Consider the following 24501-nt stretch of genomic DNA (forward strand, 5'->3'; position numbering starts at 1 on the left):
ACAGCAAGCTCCCACTAACAGCAATGTGATAATGACCATATAATCTGTTTTTTGTTATGTTGATTGAGGGATAAATATTGGCCAGGACACCAGGGATAACTCCCCTGCTCTTCTTCGAAATAGTGCCATGGGATCTTTTGCGTCCACCTGAGAGGGCAGACGGGGCCTCGGTTTAACATCTCATCCGAAAGACGGCACCTCCGACAGTGCGGCACTCCCGCAGCACTGCATTGGGAGTGTCAGCCTGGATTTATGTGCTCAAGTCCCTGGACTGGAACTTGAACCCACAACCTTCTGACTCAGAGGCGAGTGTGCTGCCCACTGAGCCCCGGCTGACACTGTTCACAACAGAGATCGATATACTTTTGGCTGCCAGAGGAATCAAGGGATAGGGGGATCGGGCGGGAAGGTGGAGTTGAATCCGACAATCAGCCATGACCTTACTGAATGGCGGAGAAGGCTCGAGAGGCCGTATGGCCCCTTATGTTCCTATGTTCTAATCTGTTGAATGGTGGTGCAGGCTCGAAGGGCCGAATGGCTTACTCCTGCACCTATTTTCTATGTTTCTATGTTTCTCCTGCCTTCCACCCTATCACTGACCTTCCCCTTTGGTCTTTCCTCCCCTCCCTATTTTCACTACCTCTGTACTTGTTTAAAACCTGTTACATCTCGAACGTTCACCGTTTCTGTGCTGTAAACGCTATGTAATTCCGTGTAACTATTCCATCAAATTCGCACTTATGTGCAGGTCACTCCCCGAAATGTAGCGCTCTGTGAAGTAATACCTTATGTTTGACAGTAAGCTTTCAATTAAACACCCTCCACGACTGAATATTAATTGGTTGCCTTTCCGAAAAGCTTAGCAGCAGCAGGAGAGAAGTATTCGGGGAGTCGGAGGATTATTGTGACTGAAGGAGAGGCTTGTTCTCTGGAGTTCTTTTTTTAATGTACACTGCTGTGATTTTTTTTTCCCCTGCAGGTACATCTCCTGCTGCCATTAATCAACGGTGCATGCATTGTTAAAATTTTGCGGTTCTTTAATTTTCTGAGTTCAATCTTGTGTGTTTGCACACTGTCTGAATGTTCACACACAAACCAAGCTGTCAGCGTTATTTAGCTACGCAAGGGTAAATATGACAAGCAAGCGCGGCACCCTGTCTTGGCGAGTGTCTGCAAAGAGAACGTTTGCCCACACATCGTTTCCTTGGCAAGTATCGTGACGTCCTTCCCAAATTTTAATCCTGCGCCAACTCAGTGCTAGAATCATAGAAATTTACAGCATGTGAGGAGGAAATTTTGGCCCATCGTGTCTGCGCTGGCCGACCAGCCTAATCCCACTTTCCAGCTCTTGGTCTGTAGCCCTGTAGGTTACGGCACTTCAAGTGCACATCCAAGTACTTTTTAAATGCAATGAGGGTTTCTGCCTCTACCACCCTTTCAGGCAGTGAGTTCCAGACCCCCACCGTCCTCTGGGTGAAAAAAGTTCTCCTCAAATCCCCTCTAAACTTTCTACCAATTACTTTAAATCTAATTCCCCTGCTTGTTGACCCCTCTGCTGAGGGAAATAGGTCCTTCCTATCCACTCTATCTAGGCCCCTCATAATTTTGTACACAGTAATGTATGTACCTGTGAGTATGCTCACAGGTCGGTAGAGCTGTTGCATTGGGAGTGGCTTGTTCACAAGACTCAATAAAACCCCAGCCAGTTAGGTCTAGGTCATCCACGATGAGACATGCAGTTATAAGCCTAGTGGATGAACTGGTAATGTGCAGTATGATTATTAAATCTTTTGTTAATAAACCAACTGTTTCCTAAGAGCAATGTGTTGCTATGAATTCTTAAGCAAAGAACCCATGAAACAAATACATTGCAGCACACCTCAATTAAATCAGCCTCCTCTGATCCGAAAATAACCCCAGCCTATCCAATCTTTCCCCATAGCTAAAATTCTCCAGTCCAGGCAACACCCTCGTAAATCTCTTCTGTAGCCTCTCCAGTGCAATCACATCTTTCCTGTAATGTGGAGACCAGAACAGTATGTAGTTGCATACAGTAAAGCCTTATTGGCACATGTGGTGGAGCCTGGTCTCCAGTCGTCTTGGATCCTCTTGCCACTGGGCCAAGACCTCGCTCCGTCAAGCCCCTGTGGTGGCTGGTGTGCAACGGCCACCCCACATTAAAATAATTCACGCACAGGCATCTTCCACCACTTAGAGTGAGTTCACCTGAGTGCTCATTTTTAGTGTGCAAGCAAGTCATCCTCGACCCCGAGGGACAGCCTATGATGACTGTTAACAATCTTACCACTGGTTACGATTGTATTTGAGGGGAGGCCTTATACAAGGCTTTGACCTAAAGGATGAACAGGCTGGATCTCTTTTCTTTTTAAACAAACAAAGCTGAGGGGTGACCTAGTAGAGGTCATTTAAAATGATGAAAGGTTTTGATAGAGTGGATACAGAGGGAATGTTTCCACTTGTGGGGAAGAACATAACCAGAGACCATTAATATAAGATAGTCACCAAGAAATCCAATAGGGAATTCAGAAGAAACTTCTTTACCCAGAGAGCGGTGAGAATGTGGAACTCGCTACCACAGGGAGTGGTTGAGGCGAATAGTATCGATGCATTTAAGGAGTGGCTGGACAAGTATATGAGCGAGAAGGGAATAGAGGGTTATGCTGATAGATTTAGATGAGGAAAGACAGGAGGAGGCTCGAGTGGAGCATAAACGCCGGCATGGACTGGTTGGGCCGATTGGCCTGGTTCTGTGCCGTGTATCCCATGTAGTCTGGGCCCAAACGCTGGGGTTCATTTCTAGAGGGACAGAACTGAAAGGCAGGGAAGTTACGTTAAACTTGTACCGAACCTTGGTTAGACCACATTTGGTGCACTGCGCACAGTTCTGGTCATATTATAAAAAGGATGTTGAGACAGTGGAGAAGGTGCAAAATAGATTTGCAAGGATGATAACAGAACTGAGAGAATATACTTACCAGGGAAGGTAAACAGCCTGGTGCTCTTTTCTCTTCAAAAGAGAAGGCGGAGGGGTATCCTGATAGAGGGCTTTAAGATAATGAAAGGGTTTGAACGGGTAGATGTAGAGAAGATGCTTTCACTTATGGGGGAGACCAGAACTAGGGGCCAGAAATATAAAATAGTCACAAATAAATCCAATGGGGAAATCAGGAGAAACTTCTTTACCCAGAGAGCGGTGAGAATGTGGAACTCGCTGCCACAGGGAGTGGTTGAGGTGAATAGTACCGATACATTTAAGGGGAAACTAGGTAAACACATGAGGGAGAAAGGAATAGAAGGATATGTTGATGGGGTGAGATGAAGATGGGTGGGAGGGGGCTGGTGTGGAGCATAAACACCGGCATGGACCAGTTGGGCCGAACGGCCTGTTTCTGCGCTGTAGACTCAATGTTACTCGATGTAATTCTCATCAACATGATCAGCGCCATGAAGCAATAAGGGCTGGGTTTTCCGGTCCTTTGCGCTCGGGGGTTACGCCCTGGAGCGGCGGGGAAAGGCGGCGGTGAGGTCCCCTGAGCCCCGCCGCGATCCCCCGGGTCGGGAAGAGCTGCGCCGGGTGTGCAACGCCCGCTGGTTGTGACACCGGCAGGAGTTTGGACTCTTGCCCGCTCCGTCCGCCCGGAAGTGCGCCCCGCGGCGACCGCCTGGGAAATCAGAGCGGTCCGGCATAGCCGCCGGCGGCGGCCGTGAGGAAAGGAAAATACTCCGAAGGCAAACGCGAGCGTTTGTTCTTTTAATTATTTTTAGCGATTTGTGTTGTGGTGGCGTGGGCAATGTTTTGGGAATGTTTTTGTGGGTTTTTTTTTTTAGGATTCCCCCTCCCCCCTGCTCTTGGAGCGTTCCCGGCCTGGATCCTCAGCTCGGGATTTTCCCATCCTTGCGCCACGAGAGGTGCACATCGCCTACCTTCGCTCTACGCCCGCTGACGCAGCCCTTACCAAAGCGCAAACTATTCCCGACCGCTAACTTTCCCGCCCCGCCTCCATTTCCGGCCCCCACCCCCCCCCCGCCAAAAACAGAAAAGCCAAAAATCCAGCCCTAAAACATCGTCTACCTGAACGGCAATGCTCCAACTTCGTGGACATCTGAGGCATTTATGCAAACACTTCTCTTCCTCTGTTGCACGTATGCCAAGGAGACGCTGCAACACATTAGGCTACCCTTAAAATAAAAATAAAATAAATGAAGGGGCTCAGGAGGCACAGGGGAGATGGGGAGAATAATTTTTTACGCAGCGAGTTGTTGCGATCACTAATGCGCTGCCTGAAAGGGCGCTGGAAGCAGATTCAATTGTAACTTTCCAAAGGAAATTGGATAAATACTTGAAGGAGAGAAAAAGTTGCTGGGCTCCGGCGAAAGAGGCGGGGCGGAGTGGGGCTAATCGGGTAGCTCTTTCAAAGAGCCGGCACAGGCACGATGGGCCGAATGGCCTCCTTCTGCGCTATATGATTCCAAGAGTGTGCCACAACCTTCACATCGTATTAGCTCTCAAATCTGGAGAAGCAATAATGGTCTAACACTGATGGATGACACCAGCATAACTGGACTAATGAGGGACCTTTGCTATGTAATACATCAGAGTCATGCTTTATCTGCTGCTTGAATGCTTCACGCCACTTAGTGAGAAACTTTTGATTCCCCTGCGCTAATAAAGGTTAGGTCCTGTCCCACTGCTTTTACAGTGGAAACCTGTTGTGGTTTAGTTCAGAAGTTAATTAAAGCGTTCTGTATGCCATGAGCACACTCAGGCATTCGGGATGGCTTCTTTCTACTTACAAGTCTCCCCTTTTCAAGGACTTTGAAACATTAACGGACTGGATTTTCTGATTTTCAGATTTCAGAGCGTTAATGTCGGCCGCGGGTGGTCCTGATACCGGCTGGAAAATGTTTGCGCCTGAGTCGGCAAAATTGGGCAGCTGGGCCCCCGAGTGTGGGTCGGGACGCTAAGGGAGGAGTTGCATGCCTCTCTCGGGGCGCAAAGCCGGCTGAGCAGGCGAAAATCCCGAGCTAAGCAGCCGGCCTCGGGAGCGCTCTGAGAGAGGGAGATTAAAAAAAAAAACCCTGAAGCAACCCCACCAAAAACATTCCTAAATAATACCTCATGCCACCACACCATATATGGCAAAAAATAAATAAAACAATCACACTTACCTGTGGTGGACATTGCTTACCTCACCACGGCCGGGATAGGTCGGGCCGCCCACTTTCGCAGGCGGTTCCAGCAGGGGGCGCGCTACGGAGCGCTACGGGTCGGGCGGGAGCCAAAAATCGAGCCTGTGTCGTAACCAAGAGGCGTTTCACACCGGCTCGCCTCTCCCGGGCGATAATGCTCCCAGCGCCCCGCCGAAACCGGCCCCGAAAACACCGGCGGGGCGCTGGGAGCTGGCCACCCGCCTGGGGCAGCTTACCGCTGCCATTGCCGCCCCTCTGGGGCGAAAACAGAGGCGGCCAGGACCGGAAAATCCAGCCCAAAGTTGTAATTTATTCAATGTAAAAATAGGCCGTACCAGCCAAAATGCCCGGAATCACTACTGCTGCCCTCTTTGATTGAGTCTACTCAAAGAGAACATTTAACACATCTGTACCTAACCTGTGTGGTACCTGACCTGGGACTACTTAATGGGGCAGTGTAGAGGGAGCTTTACTCTGTATCTAACCCGTGCTGTACCTGCCCTGGGAGTGTTTGATGGGACAGTGTAGAGGGAGCTTTGCTCTGTATCTAACCCCGTGCTGTACCTGCCCTGGGAGTGTTTGATGGGACAGTGTAGAGGGAGCTTTGCTCTGTATCTAACCCGTGCTGTACCTGCCTTGGGAGTGTTTGATGGGACGGTGTAGAGGGAGCTTTGCTCTGTATCTAACCCGTGCTGTACCTGCCCTGGGAGTGTTTGATGGGACGGTGTAGAGGGACCTTTACGGGGGATTTTCAGCATTATTGGGGGAGAAATTGAGAATAGTCGGTGTGATCCAAAAGCTGGTGCCCCAAGGCTTGTTCACAATTGGACTTTGAAAATTAGATTTCAATGTTCCTTCCCCCCACGCCAAGCAGCCCCTGCACATTCCAAAACAGGCAGAAACAGTCAGGCAATGGTGGTGGGCATCTGGAACTCACGGCTTGAAAGTGTGGTCGAGGCAGAAACCCTCACCATATTTAAAAAGTACTTGAATGTGCATTGAAGTGCCGTAACCTGCAGGGCTACGGACCAGGAGCTGGAAAGTGGGATTGGGCCGGATAGCTCTATGTCGACCCACACAGATATGATGGGCCGAAATGGCCTCCTTCTGTGCCGTAAATTTCTATGATTCTATGATCCCATATACAGCAGGCGAAATGTCTTCTGACGGAGGGGGAACAAGGCCAGTTACACAAACTGCTGATAATCACAACTTTGGCCCTGATTTTAACTGCAGGTGGATTGCTCGCCCAGGCCCGAGTTAAAAATACAGTCGGGTCTCGATGATGTCATCGGACCACAACGTACATATGTGAAGAAGTCCCCGGGTTGGTGTCCTTGCTGCCCGCTCAGGAGAAGCAGGTTAAAATCACCGATGTTGCGATTGTGGCGGCTTTCGGATAGGCGAGAGCCAGGGGCGATCTCAACTGCCCGCCTGCCAGGGCTCTGCTGAGGGAGTCGGGTTAAAGGCCTGTTCTACTGAAAGGCCTGGGGGTGGTTGATGCTGATGCAAGCACTAAACCTTGCGAACAATATGACTTGGGACCAGTGGTGCAAAGCGACAACTCAGTAACTGCCGCTTCTACATTTGACACGTCAAAACACTGCCATTAATATATTGCAAGTAAGTGCGTGGAAGCTGCAGAGATTTTAATGAAACCCAGTTAGCGCAGTGACATGTGATCGGTGCTGCACTAATCTGCTGCCTGTTGTTTTATAGCTCCACGTTCGTAGGACTCAAGGACTCGAAGGGTACGGAGTAATTGGTGCAGGGCAGTAACAAGGTGAAGATACGTACTCGTTAGGCCTGAATCTGATTGAGAGTTCGTTCTATTTCTGGTATCGCAGAGAAGAGAAGGCAGAGAGGCTGGCCTCGTTGAGGTCTTCAACATTATGTAGGGGTTTGATCAGAGTAGCTGTAAAGATGTTGCCACTTGTAGAGGGGGGGTCCAAAACTAGGGGTCACTAAATATAAGATGGTCACTAATAAATCCAAAAGGGAATTCAGGAGCGACTTCATTACCCAGAGTGTGGTGAGAATGTGGAACTTGCTGCCACAGGAAGTGGTTGAGGCGAATAGTATTTATCATCATCCAAATCATCGGCAGTCCCTCGGAATCGAGGAAGATTTGCTTCCACTCTTAACATGAGTCCTTAGGTGGCTGAACAGTCCAATACGAGAGCCACAGTCCCTGTCACAGGTGGGACAGATAGTCGTTGAGGGAAAGGGTGGGTGGGACTGGTTTGCCGCACGCTCCTTCCGCTGCCTGCGCTTGATTTCTGCATGTTCTCGGCGATGAGACTCGAGGTGCTCAGCGCCCTCCCGGATGCACTTTCTCCACTTAGGGCGGTCTTTGAGCAGGGACTCCCAGGTGTCGGTGGGGATGTCGCACTTTATCAGGGAGGCATGGAGGGTGCCCTTGTAACGTTTCCGCTGTCCACGTTTGGCTCGTTTGCTGTGTAGGAGTTTCGAGTAGAGCGCTTGCTTTGGGAGTATTGTGTCGGGCATGCGGACAATGTGGCCCGCCCAGCGGAGCTGATCAAGTGTGGTCAGTGCTTCAATGCTGGGGATGTTGGCCTGGATGAGGAATCTAATGTTGGTGCGTCTGTCCTCCCAGGGGATTTGTAGGATCTTGAGGAGACATTGTTGGTGGTATTTCTCCAGCGACTTGAGGTGTCTACTGCATATGGTCCATGTCTCTGAGCCATACAGGAGGGCGGGTATCACTACATTCCTGGGGAAGCTAGATAAACACATGAGGGAGAAATGAGGGACATGGTGAGATGAAGAGAGGTGGGAGGAGGCTCGTGTGGAGCATAAACACGGCACGGACCTGTTGGACCGAATGGCCCATTTCTGCGCTGTAAATACTATGAACTTCTATGTCATTATAAACATGCTCCACTAAACAGTGAAAGGCCGGCCAATAAAAAAGTGTTTTTACATTATTACAGCTCAGCTTCCACATTCACAGTTCTGGAGAAAACCTTTTTACAAAAATCATAATTGCAAGGTGAACTCATTCAAAAGGGCACTGAAAAGACAATGGTTTGCTGGATTGAGTTGAGGGGAGGTGCAACGAGACCTGGGAGGGGAGGTGCAACGAGACCTGGGTGTCATGGTACATCAGTCATTGAAGGTTGGCATGCAGGTACAGCAGGCAGTTAAGAAAGCAAATGGCATGTTGGCCTTCATAGCGAGGGTATTTGAGTACAGGGGCAGGGAGGTGTTGCTACAGTTGTACAGGGCCTTGGTGAGGCCACACCTGGAGTACTGTGTACAGTTTTGGTCTCCTAACTTGAGGAAGGACATTCTTGCTATTGAGGGAGTGCAGCGAAGGTTCACCAGACTGATTCCCGGGATGGCAGGACTGACATATCAAGAAAGATTGGATCAACTGGGCTTGTATTCACTGGAGTTCAGAAGAATGAGAGGGGATCTCATAGAAACGTTTAAAATTCTGACGGGTTTAGACAGGTTAGATGCAAGAAGAATGTTCCCAATGTTGGGGAAGTCCAGGACCAGGGGTCACAGTCTAAGGATAAGGGGTAAGCCATTTAGGACCGAGATGAGGAGAAACTTCTTCACCCAGAGAGTGGTGAACCTGTGGAATTCTCTACCACAGAAAGTTGTTGAGGCCAATTCACTAAATATATTCAAAAAGGAGTTAGATATAGTCCTTACTAATAGAGGAATCAAGGGGTATGGCGAGAAAGCAGGAATAGGGTACTGAGGTTGCATGTTCAGACATGAACTCATTGAATGGCGGTGCAGGCTCGAAGGGCCAAATGGCCTACTCCTGCACCTATTTTCTATGTTTCTATGTATCACTTTGCAGTTATCACTAAGCCCCCCCCAAACGGTTATCACACCCACCACCCTGAATGTCTGCTTTCACTCACAAGGACCATCATTTGAAGCTGTGACAATTTGCTGCTAACTTTTATCATCTGTAAAACGACCACTGGGGGAGCCTGAAGTTAAAACACCAGCATTAAGGAGGCGTCCGTTTCCATTCCACAGGCTGGATTTTCGGCGTGTTGCCGTCTGTTTTCGCCGCGGAGAGGCGGCAATAAGCGCTTGCGGGCGGGCGGCCAGCTTCCAGCGCCCCCTGGTGTGAGCGCCTGTGAACACGGGCGGTCCGAGCTGTAGCGGCAGCAATGAGATAAGTAATGTCCACCTCATTAAGGAGCCGACCGTTTCCTTTCCATGGGATAGATTCTCGGTTCGTTGCCGATTATTTTTTTTTGAAGATTTATGTCGTGGTGGCGTGAGTTAGTTATTGGGAATACTTCTGGTGTATTTTTATAAAGGTTTTTGCCCCCTCTCCCACCAGCCCTCTTTGAGCGCTCCGAGGCTGGCTGTTTAGCTCGGTACTTTCACTTGCTCAGCCGGCCTAGTGCCCTAAGAACAGTGCGTAACACCTCCCTTAGCGCTCCGCCCCACACTCAGGGCCCAGCTGATGAATTTTGATGACTGAGGCGCAAACTTTACCACCCCGCAGGAATTGGAGCTGACAGTCTGACTGGATGTTCCATCATCATCGTAGGCAGTCCCTCGAAATCGAGGAAGACTTACTTCCACTCTAAAAGTGAGTTCTCAAGTGACTGTACAGTCCAATACGGGACTTACAGTCCCTGTCACAGGTGGGACAGACAGTGGTTGAAGGAAAGGGAGGGTGGGACAGGTTTGCCGCACGCTCCTTCCGCTGCCTGTCCTTGATTTCTGCACTCTCTCGGCGACGAGACTCGAGGTGCTCAGCGCCCTCCCGGATGCTCTTCCTCCAATTAGGGTGATCTTTGGCCAGGGACTCCGAGGTGTCGGTGGGGAGGTTGCACTTTATCAGGGAGGCTTTGAGGGTGTCCTTGAAACGTTTCCTCTGCCCACCTGGGGCTCGCTTGCCGTGTAGGAGTTCCGAGTCGAGGGCTTGCTTTGGGAGTCTTGTGTCGGGCACGCGGACAATGTGGCCCGCCCAACGGAGCTGGTCGAGTGTGGTCAGTGCTTCGATGCTCCAGCCCCAAGAGTTGGAGCTGACAGTCTGACTGGATGTTCTAGTCTAGTGATGAGGGAGTGCTTCAGTGTCAGAGGTGCCATCTTTAAGATGAGACATTAAACTCAGGCCTTAACTGCCTGTTCCAACGACCATTAAAAGATCCCATGGCACTACATGAAGAACGGCAGCGAGTTCTCCTGGTTTTCCCGCCATCATTTTTCCTTCAACCAATGGCGCCATGAACAGATAAAAGAAAGAAAGACTTGCATTCATATAGCGACTTTCACGACCACCGGACGTCTCAAAGCGCTTTACAACCAACAAAGTACTTTTGGAGTGTAGTCACTGTTGTAATGTAAGATACGCAGCAGCCAATTTGCGCACAGCAAGCTCCCACAAACAGCAATGTGATAATGACCAGATAATCTGTTTTTTTATTATGATGATTGAGGGATAAATATTGGCCCCAGGACACCGGGGATAACGCCCCTGCTCTTCTTCGAAATAGTGCCATGGGATCTTTTATGTCCACCCGAGAGGGCAGACAGGACCTCTGTTTAACGTCTCATCTGAAAGACGACACCCCCGACAGTGCAGCACTCCCTCAGCACTGCACCGGGAGTGTCAGCCTAGATTTATGTGCTCAAGTTCCTGGAGTGGGACTTGAACCCACAACCTTCTGACTCAGAGACGATAATAAAGTGCCGTTAAATTTGGCAGGATCTCTGGTCCTCCGAGTTCCTCATCCTCTTTTGGCCTCCCGCCATTCCTGCCTCCCAATCCTCATTGTGCTTTAACTGTTATAGGATGTCTCTAAAAGCTGTGACAAAGTGCGACATAATACACAACCCGCTTTACGGCCAAGGCAACACAAGCAGCAAACAGCAAGTGCCTCTTTAATAAGTAAAGAATTGGGATTGACAAAAACAGAACCCCCTCCCCCCCCCCACCCCCAGATCCCACAGGAATTAATTTTTCCAACTATCACAACAGCTTATTGGTTGCATCCATCAGCCGCTCGGGATAGAAGCCAAGGTAAACATCTCAGTTCAACACCACATGTCGTTCAGCAAGAGAAGTCTTGAAGTCATGTCACCTTTCCTACTGAGCTGAGGTGGCCCATTTGTCAGCTGATCGAGCGAACGACAAAATCTGATCACTGCACTGATTGAACATCTCGCCTGCTCCTCTAATCGAAGCATCGAAGACTCAAGCCAGTTCCAAAAACGCCGTCACCATTTCCCCCCACCGGAGCTAACAGTATGTGTTTGGCACCATCCAAATCGACATTTAGAGCATTCTCTTGTTTCAGTCAAAATACCATGGTGGATATCAGGTATTCCGCCATCCATGGTTACACCATGCGGGCAATTCACTACGACAAAAGCCTGCATTTATGTAACGCCTTCAACATGATAAAACCTCCCAAAGCTCTTCACAGGAGCGACAATCTGACAAAATTTAACACATAAGATGTCAGCTGTGGCTCCTAGGGTAGCACCCTCTCGCCTCTGAGTCAGAAGGTTGTGGGTTCAAGTCCCACTCCAGGGACTTGAGTATTAAAAAAATCTCAGCTGACATTCCACTGCGGTGCTGAGGGAGTGCCGCACTGTCGGAGGTGCCGTCTTTCAGATGAGATGTTAAACCATTTGCTCTCTCAGGTGGTCGTAAAAGAATTCATGGCACTATTTCGAAGAAGAGCAGGGGAGTTCTCCCCAGTGTCCTGGCCAATATTTATCCCTCAATCAACAGAAGAAAAAAAACAGATTATCTAATCATTATCACGTTGCTGTTTGTGGGAGCTTGCTGTGCGCAAATTGGCTGCCGCATTTCCTACATTACCACAGTGACTACACTCCAGAGGTACTTCATTGGCAGTAAAGCGCTTTGAGACGATCGGTGCTCGTTTATGCTATATAAATGCAAGTCTTTCTTTCTTTTTAAGGAGACTTTAGGGCAGGTGACCAAATGCTTGGTCAAAGAGGTCGGTTTTAAGGGGCGTCTTGAAGAAGGAGAGAGAGGCGGAGAAGTTTAGGGAGGGAATGCCAGAGCTTAGAGACCAAGCAACTGAAGGCATGGCCGCCGATGGTGGTGTGATTAAAATCGAGAGACCAGAATTGGAGGCGCGCAGACATTTGGAGGGTTGTGGTGCTGGGAGAGGTTACAGAAATAGGGACTGGCGAGGCCATGGAGAGATCTGGAAGCTCCCACGACATTGTTTTCCTCAAACTGCCGTGAGTTGTAGCTGCTGCTGAAGTCTTGGCCTAAATCAGCGTCTGAACCAAACATTTTTTGGGTGAATTAATCCGTCGCACGTTTTGCAGGGGCTGCGATTCTCAACCCATCAAAACTGGAGCTTGGACCATTAAATATGGATGCCTCTCATATTTCTATCAAATTCTTTTGTGCGCTATTTCCACCAGTTTCAAATAAATGGGTGATTGTCTCAGTTTAAGTATGTGGCAGGGGAATTTGAAATGAGCGTATTAAATGCTGATGCAATGGTGTTGCATGCTGTGATTTCCAATTGCTTTATTTGGAGAAATGAGAAAAAGGGAGACTTGCATTTATATAGCGCCTTTCACGCCTTCAGGACGTTCCCAGAACACTTTACAGCCAATGAAGCACTTTTTGGAGTGCAGTCACTGTTGTAATGTGGGTAATGCGGCAGCCAATCTGCGCACAGCAAGCTCCCACAAAAGACGATGTGACTGGATCATCCGTTTTTTTTAAGTGATCATTTACACCCAACTGCACAGGCAGACTCGCTTTCCAGCGCTATTCAGCAAACAAATAATTAGTGTTAAATCTGCATATAGCCAAATCCACACATACATTATAATTTCTCCAAGCGTAGAAAGACTTGGATTTCTATAGCACCATTCACGTCCACCTCAAAGCTCTTTACATCCAATGAAGTACTTTTGGAGTGTAGTCACTGTTGTAATGTTGGAAACACAGCAGCCAATTTGCGCACAGCAAGCTCCCACAATGTGACAATGACCAGATACTCTGTTTTTAGTGATGGAGATTGAGGGATAAATATTGGCCCAGGACACCGGGGATAACTCCCCTGCTCTTCTTCGAAATACTGCCATGGGATCTTTCACGTCCACCTGAGAGAGCAGACGGGGCCTCGGTTTAACGTCTCATCCAAAAGACACAGCATCTCCGGACAGTGCGGCACTCCCTCAGCACTGCACTGGAGTGTCGGCCTAGATTTATGTGCTCAAATCTCTGGAGTGGAACTTGAACCCACGACCTTCTGACTCAGAGGCGAGTGTGCTGCCCACTGAACCATGCTTGCAGACTGTCAGAAGCATAAAAACAATGAAAAGGAAAGGCATGCCGCTCTTTAATTGACCCGCTTTCAGGGATTTAGAACCTCCCTCAGCAGTTAAATTCAGACTGGGCTCAGGAGCTATTTAGAGCCCTTCCTCTCAGGGAGTAGCTGATAAGTCGGCTGAGAGGACAGGCCGGGCTAGCAGCTCAACACTGACACTGTGGCCCAGGCTGCCTGTGATTAATGTGAAGGGCGGTCAGCAGAGTGTGGTCAGAGAATGACCTCCGTTCCTAGAGGGGCTGTGCCATCAGCCAGTCTGTCAGTGGTAACTACGCAGCTTGGAAATGGCGCTACATACTGCAAGCTTTTTAAAGCTGCATCCTTTATATCTAGAGAACTAGAAAACAAGACTGTAGAAGTTATGCTGCAGCTATATTAATGACTTGGAAGAAGGGACTGAGTGTAACGTGGTCAAGTTTGCTGACGATACAAAGGTGGGAAGAAAAGCAATGTGTGAGGAGGACACAAAAAATCTGCAAAAGGACACAGACAGGCTAAGTGAGTGGGCAAAAATTTGGCAGATGGAGTATAATGTTGGTAAGTGTGAGATCATGCACTTTGGCAGAAAAAAATCAAAAGAGCAAGTTATTATTTAAATGGAGAAAGATTGCAAAGTGCCGCAGTACAGCGGGACCTGGGGGTCATCATCATAGGCAGTCCCTCGGAATCGAGGAGGACTTGCTTCCACTCCTAAAGTGAGACCTTTGGTGGCTGAACAGTCCAATACAAGAGCAACAGACCCTGTCACAGATATTCGTCGGGGGAAGGAGGGGGGTGGGACTGATTTGACGCACGCTCCTTCCGCTGCCTGCGCTTGACCACTTCATGCTCTCGGCGTTGAGATTCGAAGAGCTCAACGCCCTCCCAGATGCATTTTCTCCACCGAGGGCAGTCCTCGGCCAGGGTCTCCTATGTGTAAGTGGTGATGTCGCACTTCACCAGGGAGGCATTGAGGGTGTCCTTGTAACGTTTCCGCTGTCCACCTTTGGCTCGTTTGCTATGGCGGTATTTGTGCATGAAACACAAAAGGATAGCATGCAGGTACAGCAAGTGATCAGGAAGGCCAATGGAATCTTGGCCTTTATTGCAAAGGGGATGGAGTATAAAAGCAGTGAAGTCTCGCCACAGCTGTACAGCATATTGGTGAGGTCACACCTGGAATACTGCGTGCAGTTTTGGTTTCCATATTTACGAAAGGATATACTTGTTTTGGAGGCAGTTCAGAGAAGGTTCACTAGGTTGATTCCGGAGATGAGGGGGTTGACTTATGAGGTTGAGTAGGTTGAGCCTTTACTCATTGGAATTCAGAAGAATGAGAGGTGATCTTATCAAAATGTATAAGATTATGAGGGGGCTTGACAAGGTAGATGCAGAGAGGAAGTTTCCACTGATGGGGGAGACAAGAACCAGAGTGCATGATCTTAGAATAAGGGGCCGCCCATTTAAAACAGATGAGGAGGAATTTCTTCTCTCAGAGGATTGTAAATCTGTGGAATTCGCTGCCTCAGAGAGCTGTGGAAGCTGGGTCATTGAATACATTTAACAGAAATAGCCAGTTTCTTAAACGATAAGGGGATATGGGGAACGGGCAGGGAAGTGGAGCTGAGTCAATGATCAGATCAGCCATGATCTTATTGAATGGCAGAGCAGGCTCGAGGGGCCTATTTCTTATGTTCTTATGTTCTTATACAAAGGTTAGACCACACCTGGAGCACTGTGAGCAGTTCTGGGCCCCACACCTTAGGGAGTATATATTGGCCTTGGAGGGAGTGCAGCGTAGGTTTACCAGAATGATATCCCAACTTCAAGGGTTAAGTTACGAGGAGAGATTACACAAATTAGTGTTGAATTCCCTAGAATTTAGAAGTTCTGCCCTCCCAGGTGGACGTAAAAGATCCCGTGGCACTATTTCGAAGAAGAGCAGGGGAGTTATCCCCGGTGTCCTGGGGCCAATATTTATCCCTCAATCAAGATAACAAAAACAGATTTCCGGTCATTATCACATTGCTGTTTGTGGGAGCTTGCTGTGCGCAAATTGTCTGCCGCATTTCCTACATTACAACAGTGACTACACTCCAAAAAGTGACTTCATTGGTTGTAAAGCGCTTTGGGAGATCTTGAGATCATGGAAAGGCGCCGTAGAAATGCAAATCTTTCTTTCTTCGTAACCATTTGCATTAACGTGAATTCGAAGTTGCCAGTTATACCGTCTTAAGTGCTCCGTTTAACTTGGGGACATCTGTTGTGCTTACTCACCAGGAATCTTCAATCACATAGGCTGGACTTGGCAACAAGAGTGCATTAGCTTTAATCCCAGGGTTTTAAATATTAATTATGGTACAAAATATGCTGGGTTTCTTTTGCTGGTCTAAATTGTATATTTTTCACTCAATCCGATACCCTCCCGGAACAGCAAAATGCAATCCTTTCACCCATTGAGTCCTGGGCACTGAACAAGTCAAAGTGAAAAGCTCTGGCAGCGAACTTGAAACATCATTCGGGTATCCTAGTTACATGTTGCTCACACGTGTGATGCTGCGTGACGCTGTATTGGCGCTGTTAATGAGTGAAATGCTTAAAGAAGCATCCCACAGAAAAATGTCTCTTCACCCTGACAGAGCCAATTGCGGTGCTGAGGTGTCGGTACCTGGATGGAAATAGACTCGTTAGCAGAGGCGACAGAAAGAAAATTTTAGTCTGGGATGTGCACTAGAGAAGGTACAGAGGAGATTTATGCTGATGTTGCCAGGACTGGAGATTTAGCTATGAGGAAAGGTTGGATAGGCTGGGGTTGTTTTCTTTGGAACAGAGGAGGCTGAGAGAAGACCTTATTGAGGTGAAAAAATTATGAGGGGGCTAGACATAGTGGATAGGAAGGACCTATTTCCCTTAGCAGAGGGGGTCAATAATCAGGGGGGCATAGATTTAAAGTAGTTGATGGAAGGATTAGAGAGGAGCTGAGGAGAATTGTTTCCATCTAGAGGGTGTTGGGGGTCTGGTACTCACTGCCTGAAAGGGTGGCAGAGGCAGAAACCCTCATTGCATTTAAAACATACGTGGATGTGCACTTGAAGTGCCGTAACATGCAGGGCTACAGACCAAGAGCTGGAAGGTGGGATTAGGCTGGATAGCTGTTTCGGTTGGCACAGATATGATGGGCTGAATGGCCTCCTTCTGTGCTGTAAATTTCTATGATTCCATGATTTTAGTGCATTGCATGTTGCATACGTAACGATACTATATTTAACTATGTTGTCTGCATTCACGTTATCTGAGACGCTCATAATAAAGAATGAAACTGTGAGCAATGAGTAAGTGTGACCTTAGTTTCTCTAATAAGACTGCAGAGTGCAGGTACCTCGTGGGTGGCCTGCTTATATACAGTGCTCCCAAGGGATGCTGGGATCCCTTGGGACTCCAACGGGTAGGTCCTCTGGTGGTCAGGTGTCATACAGGTTACCAAGGATTAAATGGCGAGGTATCGGTTCTACACGTGTCAACGGTCGGAGGGCCAGGAAGTGACGAGCTACATCGCCGAACTAAGGTGCCTCGCAGGACATTTTTATTACCTTTCATGGACATTCCAGTCATGGCTAACATGAAACTACAGTCAGTTCTGTCCAGGTTAGATCAAGATAGACTAACGCACAAGTGGAGGCATACCACCAACTGATCCTTAACGTCTCCTGATGTCTGTTGAAGGTTATGCCGCCCGTTGGGGTACAGTGGGGAAATCACATTCACACAATATTGGGCTGGAATTTCGGTTTTGCCGTTTTCGGGGCGAAAAAGGAGGCGGGGCGGGAAAGTTACCGCCCGCGGAACGTCTGCGCCCCGGGGAGAAGTTTTCGCCATCTGGGCTCTGCGTCAGGGGGTGCAATACGAAGGGAAGCAATGTACAACTCTCCCGGCGCAAAGACGGGAACCTCGCCAACTAAAGTGCGGGGCCGGGAGTGCTCTGAGCGAAGCCTTGGGAGGGGGGGGAAAAAAAATCACAAAAACATCCAAAAAACATTGGCCACACCACCACAACACACATCGCTACAAAAAAAATAAAAGAATAAACACTGGAACTTAACTTTATTGCAGTTTATTTACCTCACCGCCGACGGCTTTGCTGGAGCGCTCCGTTTTCCCTGGCGGTCATCGCGGGGCGCGCTTCGAGGCGCACGGGTCGGGTTCAGCCTTTTGAGCCTGCTCCGCCATTCAATAAGATCACGGCTGATCTTCTACCTCAACTCCACTTTACTTTCCTGCACTGTCCCCATATCCCTTGATTCCCTTAATCTCCAAAAATCTATCGATCTCTGTCTTCAATGTACTTAATGATTGAACATCACAGGTAGAGAATTCCAAAGATTCACCACCTTCTGAGTGAAGAAATTTCTCCTCATCTCAGTCCTAATTGTCCGACCCCTTATCCTGAGATTGTGACCCCTGGTTCTAGACTCTCCAGCCAGGGGAAACATCCTCCCTGAATCTATCCTGTCGAGCCCCCTTGAGAATGTTATATGTTTCAAATGAGATCACCTCTAATTCTTCTAAACTCTAGAGAATATAGGCCTAGACTATCAATCTCTCCTAATGGAGAACAAACCTCTCATAAAAAAGAGAACTGCATTTATATAGCCCCTTTCATGACCACTGGACATTTCAAAGCGCTTTACAGCCACTGTTGTAATGTGGGAAACGCGGCAGCCAATTTATGCACAGTAAGCTCCCACAATGGCTAAAGGGATCAAGGGGCATGGAGAGAAAGCAGGAATGGGGTACTGAAGTTGCATGATAAGCCATGATCATATTGAATGGTGGTGCAGGCTCGAAGGGCCGAATGGCCTACTCCTGCACCTACTTTCTATGTTTCTATAATGACCAGATAATCTGTTTATTTGTTATGTTGATTGAGGGATAAATATTGGCTAGGACACCAGGGATAACCCCTGCTCTTCTTCGAAATAGTGCCATGGGATCTTTTACGTCCACCTGAGGGAGCAGACGGGGCCTCGGTTTAACGTCTCATCTGAAAGACGGCAAATCCGACAGTGCAGCTCTCCCTCAGCACTGCACTGGGAGTGTCAGCCTGGATTTACGTGCTCAAGTCCCTGGAGTAGGATTTGAACGCCCAACCTTCTGACTCACAGGCGAGTGATAACACTGAGCCACGGCTGATAACACTGGCCCCCACGCCTCTCCTCACACCCACCTTTCCCACTCAGATCCAGGGTGAAAATAGCAGCCGGCTCCAGTCACAACATCTGCATATCTGATCTGCATATTTAAAGAATGTCTCCGTTTCAGGGTTTTAACTGCCCCGCCCTTTGGGTTTGGGATGGGATGTCTCAATATGCCTGATTCTCTGGAGCTATGAATCAAACTAAAATAATCAAGCTGCTGTCTCCCAAGGAACTAATTTGTGCTTAAATGGGATTATTTTCACAGAAACTTTCAAAGAGATTACTTATCAGCTTGATTGATGAGAGTTACTCCCTGCAGGGGCACGTTACGTGGCTGTAAAACGCATTGTGGTTAAGCGAAGGTTGTTTTAAATTGCTTTCCTTGGTGATTATCTCTGCTCCTTTTGTTTCAGCTTGGGTTCTGCGTTTTTTGACGTTAGCACCCTCATTCGTATCCGTGTTGCCGCAACAGCAAAGAATCATCAAGTTGGGGAAAGGAAAATTTCACCCAGAGGGTGGTGGGGGTCTGGAACTCACGGCCTGAAAGGATGGCGGAGGCAGAAACCCTCACCACATTTAAAAAGTACTCGTATGTGCACTTAAAGTGCCGTAACCTCATCATCGTAGGCTGACCTTCGGAATCGAGGAAGACTTGCTTCCACTCTTAAAGTGCATTCTTAGGTGGCTGAACAGTCCAATACGGGAATTACAGTCTCTGTCACAGGTGGGACAGACAGTGGTTGGAGGAAAGGGTGGGTGGGGAGTCTGGTTTGCCGCACGCTCCTTCCGCTGCCTGCGCTTGATTTCTGCATGCTCTCAGCGACGAGACTCGAGGTGCTCAGCGCCCTCCCGGATGCACTTCCGCCACTTAGGGCATTTTTTGGCCAGGGACTCCCAGGTGCCGGTGGGGATGTTGCACTTTATCAGGGAGGCTTTGAGGGTGTCCCTGTAACGTTTCCTCTGCCCACCTTTGGTTCGTTTGCCATGAAGGAGTTCCGAGTAGAGCGCTTGCTTTGGGAGTCTCATGTCTGGCATGCGGACAAAGTGGCCTGCCCAGCGGAGCTGATCAAGTGTGGTCAGTGCTTCAATGCTGGGAATGTTGAACTGGTCGAGGACACTAACGTTGGTGCATCTGTCCTCCCAGGGGATTTGTAGGATCTTGCGGAGACATCGTTGGTGGTATTTCTCCAGCGACTTGAGGTGTCTACTGTACATGGTCCATGTCTCCGAGCTATGCAGGAGGGCTGGTATTGCTACAGGGTAACCTACAGGGTCAAGGAATAGCATTCTGGGTCGCAATAACTCACCACGTAAAAATATTGCTCCCCATCTCTCCTCTGGTTCTTGTGTCAATTATCTTAAATCTGTGTCCTCTGGTTACCGACCCTCCTGGCAGTGGAAACAGTTTGTCCTTCGTTACTCCATCTTTATTTCCCCTGTCGCAGCAATGGCTACACTTCATAAATACTTCATTGGCTGTAAAGCGCTTTGACAGATCACAAAAGCCGATTATCACGCAGGCGCAGCATATGCCCCCAGAAAGGCTGCAATTTTCACGCCTACCTCTTTGACCAGGTTTTATGGTCACCTGTCCTAATATCTCCTTACAAGGCTCGGTGTCAAAGTTATTTAACCGCCCTCCCGTATGGCTCAGAAACATGGACCATGTACAGTAGACACCTCAAGTCGCTGGAGAAATACTACCAATGATGTCTCCGCAAGATCCTACAAATCCCCTGGGAGGACAGACACACCAACGTTAGTGTCCTCGACCAGGCCAACATCCCCAGCATGATCTGCTGGGCAGGCCACATTGTCCGCATGCCAGACACAAGACTCCCAAAACAAGCGCTCTACTCGGAACTCCTTCACGGCAAACAAGCTAAAGGTGGGCAGAGGAAACATTGCAAGAACACCCTCAAAGCCTCCCTGATAAAGTGCAACATCCTCACCGACACCTGGGAGTCCCTGGCCAAAGACCAGTGGAGGAAATGCATCCGGGAGGACGCTGAGCACCTCGAGTCTCATCGCCGAGAGCATGCAGAAATCAAGCGCAGGCAGCGGAAAGAGCGTGCGGCAAACCAGTCCCACCCACCCCTCCCCTCAACGACTGTCTGTCCCACCTGTGACAGGGACTGTGGCTCTCGTATTGGACTGTTCAGCCACCTAAGGACTCATTTTTAGAGTGGAAGCAAGTCTTCCTCGATTCGGAGGGAGAAATGCGTCTCCAGGGTCTCTACACAACTGAAACACCTCACCTCTGATATCATTCCCTGAGCAGTGTGCTGCCCAGAATTAGACACAATACTCCGACTGAAGCCTACCAGTGGAGATGTTACACTAGAGAAACTCTCTCTCTCTCTGCTCTGGCTCCCCATTCCAGTGTGTCCTTTCCACGCCCAACATTGTGGCTTCCTTGAAGTACATTCCCAAGCAATGATAAGTTCACTAGTCCAGGAGATCACCCTGGCCGTATTCGATTCGCTGCAGTACTTACCATCGTATCTGCGCCAGCCAACAAGAGGTTATCCAGTCTAATCCCAATTATCAGCTCTAGGTCCGTAATGAAGCTATGTTACTCATTACATCCGATGGTCGTGAAAGTGTGCTATATAAATGCAAGTCTTTCTTTTTCTTTTCTAGCAAAACGCTTCATGATTTTGAACACCTCTATTAAATCTCCCCTTAACCTTCTCTGCTGTAAAAAAACATAGAAATTTACAGCGCAGAAGGAGGCCATTTCGTCCCATCGAGTCCGCGCCGGCCGACAAAGAGCGGCACGGCCCTCGGTCAGCAGCCCTGAAGGTTACATATAAACCTATGAACAATGAACAATGGCGGAAAGTTAAAGAGCACCCGGCCCAACCAGTCCACCCCACACAACTACCCCTTGCACCGAAACATTCTACACTCCACCCCAACCGGAGCCATGTGATCTCCTGGGAGAGGCAAAAACCAGATAAAAATCCAGGCCAATTGGGGGAAAAAAACATCTGGGAAAATTTATCTCTGACCCATCCAGGCGACTGAAACTAATCCAGGAGATCACCCTGGCCGTATTCGATTCGCTGCAGTACTTACCATCGTATCTGCGCCAGCCAACAAGAGGTTATCCAGTCTAATCCCAATTACCAGCTCTCGGTCGGTAACCCTGCAGGTTACGGCACTTCAAGTGACCATCCAAACACCTGTAAGGAGAAAAACCTGGCGTCTCCAGGGTCTCTACACAACTGAAACACCCCACCTCTGATACCATTCCATGAGCAGTGTGCTGCCCAGAATTGGACACAATACTCCGACTGAAGCCTACCAGTGGAGATGTTACACTGGAGAAACTCTCTCCCTCTCTGCTCTCGCTCTCCATCTCAGCGTGACCTTTCCACAGCCAACATTGTGCCTTCCTTGAAGTACATTCCCAAGCAATGATAAGTTCACGACGTTTTCTGCTGTGGAGCACGAACTTGAAGCTCAAAGTTGAGATGGCCCAAACTCGTTTCAGGGAGGTCCCTAAGCGAGACTTATACCCTACAAAACTCGGACCCCAGACATTGGGGGAAAGTATTCCTCTGATCTCTTATGCACAGGCAGATTGCATAGCGGGGGAGAAATTCGGCTGCTTTCCGCCTCCCGTTAGCGCCTGCAGGGGGCGGAAACGAGGCAGTAACGGGGTTACCGACTGGGCATGGCGAATTCACCGACATCCGCAAACTTCCCCGGCGGTTTAGCGCTGGCGCTAACACTTACCGCCTCCCTCTCTTCGCGCCCCGGAGATCATGACGTCATCCGGTGCGCAGCGCCCCCTTACCGCCCCGGATGCAATATTCGCTCCCGCCCCCTGCAGCATCGCCGGGCGTCAACAACGGCGGCAACAGGAGGCATGGCCACCTCGGGGAGCGGTAATTACAGGCAGCGGTGGTCAGGTCGGGCAAAATGTGTCAGTCTGCTGCCTCCTGAATGTATCTTGACGGCTGATCACTGCGCGATTCCTCAGCCCTCCGCTCTCTGAGAGTGCTTGGGGCTGTAATGGAAGTCGCGCAGGTTCGCTGGCCACACAGAAATAAAAAATAAGAATATTGCGACCCAACATTGGCCCTTCCCTTTGAGCGAGGGAAGTAGCCTGTACGGACAGCAAAGCAGCACTGAACACTGCTCACCACTCTGCCGCTCCTGCCCCGCTCACCCCTTTAGCGCTCTAAGACAAGTAGTAGCGCCCTGACGTAGCATTCCACTTCCCTCTTGGAGCGCCAAAGCTGAAGTGCCCAGGACGAAAAAGGGATTATCGCTTTTGTCACTTTTCAAACGTTATCGTCCCAAACGGGCCGCAACAGAATTTCTAGCCCATGGTGTTCACAGCCCAACAGGACCATGTTGGTGTTTATGCCCCACACCAGCCTGCTCCCACCCTACCATCAACATTCCTACTATTCCTTTCTCCCTCATGTGTTTATCCAGTCGCCCCTTAAATGTACCTACGCTAGTCGCCTCACCTACTCCTTCTGGTAGTGAGTTTCGCATTCTAACCACTCTCTGGGTAAAGAAGCTACAACATTGGAGCCGCATTTGAAAAATTGCATTCATGATGGTACAAGGCCCAGCAACCATAATAATTCTTCCCCCAGTGTGTCAACCCTGTCCCTTGTCCTCGCTCTTTGATCTACCTATTTAGTACCAATTGCATGGCGGTTTCAGCACCGTGCTCCAATTATAACGCTGCACGTTTTAGCTGTCACCAAGTTAGAGTTAATGGGCTGTTGAGTAATACGTTTTCCCAGTTCAGGTCCAAGTCTATATCCGTCATGGCACCGACAAAACTTCCACCAAACTGTAAACTAAAGCAGCTAACGCTGTAACTATATAAAGGAGGGAAGTTTGTTCGCTGCTGAAATCCTCATCCGTGCCTTTGTTAAAACTAGACTTGACTATTCCAACGCACTCCTGGCTGGCCTCCCACATTCTACCCTTCGTAAACTAGAGGTGATCCAAAACTCCGCTGCCCGTGTCCTAACTCGCACCAAGTCCCACTCACCCATCACCCCCTGTGCTCGCTGACCTACATTTTGGCTCCCGGTTAAGCAGCGCCTCGATTTCAAAATTCTTATCCTTATTATCAAATCCCTCTACGGCCTTGCCCCCCCCCCTCCCTATCTCTGCAATCTCCTTCAGCTCCACAACCCCCCCCACCCACCACCCCCGAGATATCTGCGTTCTTCTAATTCTGCCCTGCTCATAATCGCTCAACCATTGGTTGCCTGGGCCCCAAGCTCTGGAACTCTCTGCCGAAACCTCTCCGCCTCCCTTTCCTCCCTGAAGCCGCTTCTTACAACCTACTTCTTTGACCAAGCTTTTGATTATCTGCGCTAATTTCTAATTATGCAGCTCGGTGTCAAATTTTTTAGCCCATAACAATCCTGTGAAATGATTTGGGACGTTTCACAACGTTAAAGGCGCTGTATAAATGCAAATTGTTGTCATGAGATGACACGTCTAGACGAATTCTGATCTTCTCTCTCAAACTTAAATTAACTGTAATTTGGATCTGGCTGCAAAAGAAAATATTAGTTGAGATCATCATCATCATAGGCAGTCCCTCGTATCGAGGATAACTTGCTTCCACGCCAAAAAGGGTTGAGTTCACAGATGTTTCAATGAAGGACCTAATATCCCAGGTCCCGAACTACATCTTGAAGGGTGGAAGATGCCTGTGCGTGGATTTTTTTAACGTGTGGTGGCCGTTGCACACCAGCCACCACACGGGCTTGACAGAGCTAGGTCTTGGTCCA

At 49.0% G+C, this 24501-nt stretch overlaps 1 protein-coding gene across 8 annotated transcripts in view; it reads right to left on the bottom strand.

The window, feature by feature from the left end:
• Nucleotides 1–24501, bottom strand: part of LOC139235022 (netrin receptor UNC5D-like) — a 664622-nt gene that overhangs the window by 311391 nt on the left and 328730 nt on the right. For 2 of the 8 annotated variants that reach the window (XM_070866107.1, XM_070866108.1), the window contains exon 2: nt 4094–4200. The exons of 4 other annotated variants lie outside the window; for them this stretch is intronic. In XM_070866107.1, coding sequence (XP_070722208.1) covers nt 4094–4133 — 40 coding nt within the window. In that variant the 5' untranslated portion in view covers nt 4134–4200. Of the gene's footprint in view, nt 1–4093; nt 4201–5190; nt 5264–24501 lie in introns of those variants that run through there. 2 more of the 8 variants (XM_070866106.1, XM_070866109.1) reach the window with 2 other exon arrangements.

The sequence above is a fragment of the Pristiophorus japonicus genome, chromosome 22 (genome assembly GCF_044704955.1).
Source record: "Pristiophorus japonicus isolate sPriJap1 chromosome 22, sPriJap1.hap1, whole genome shotgun sequence".
Taxonomy (NCBI): domain Eukaryota; kingdom Metazoa; phylum Chordata; class Chondrichthyes; family Pristiophoridae; genus Pristiophorus; species Pristiophorus japonicus.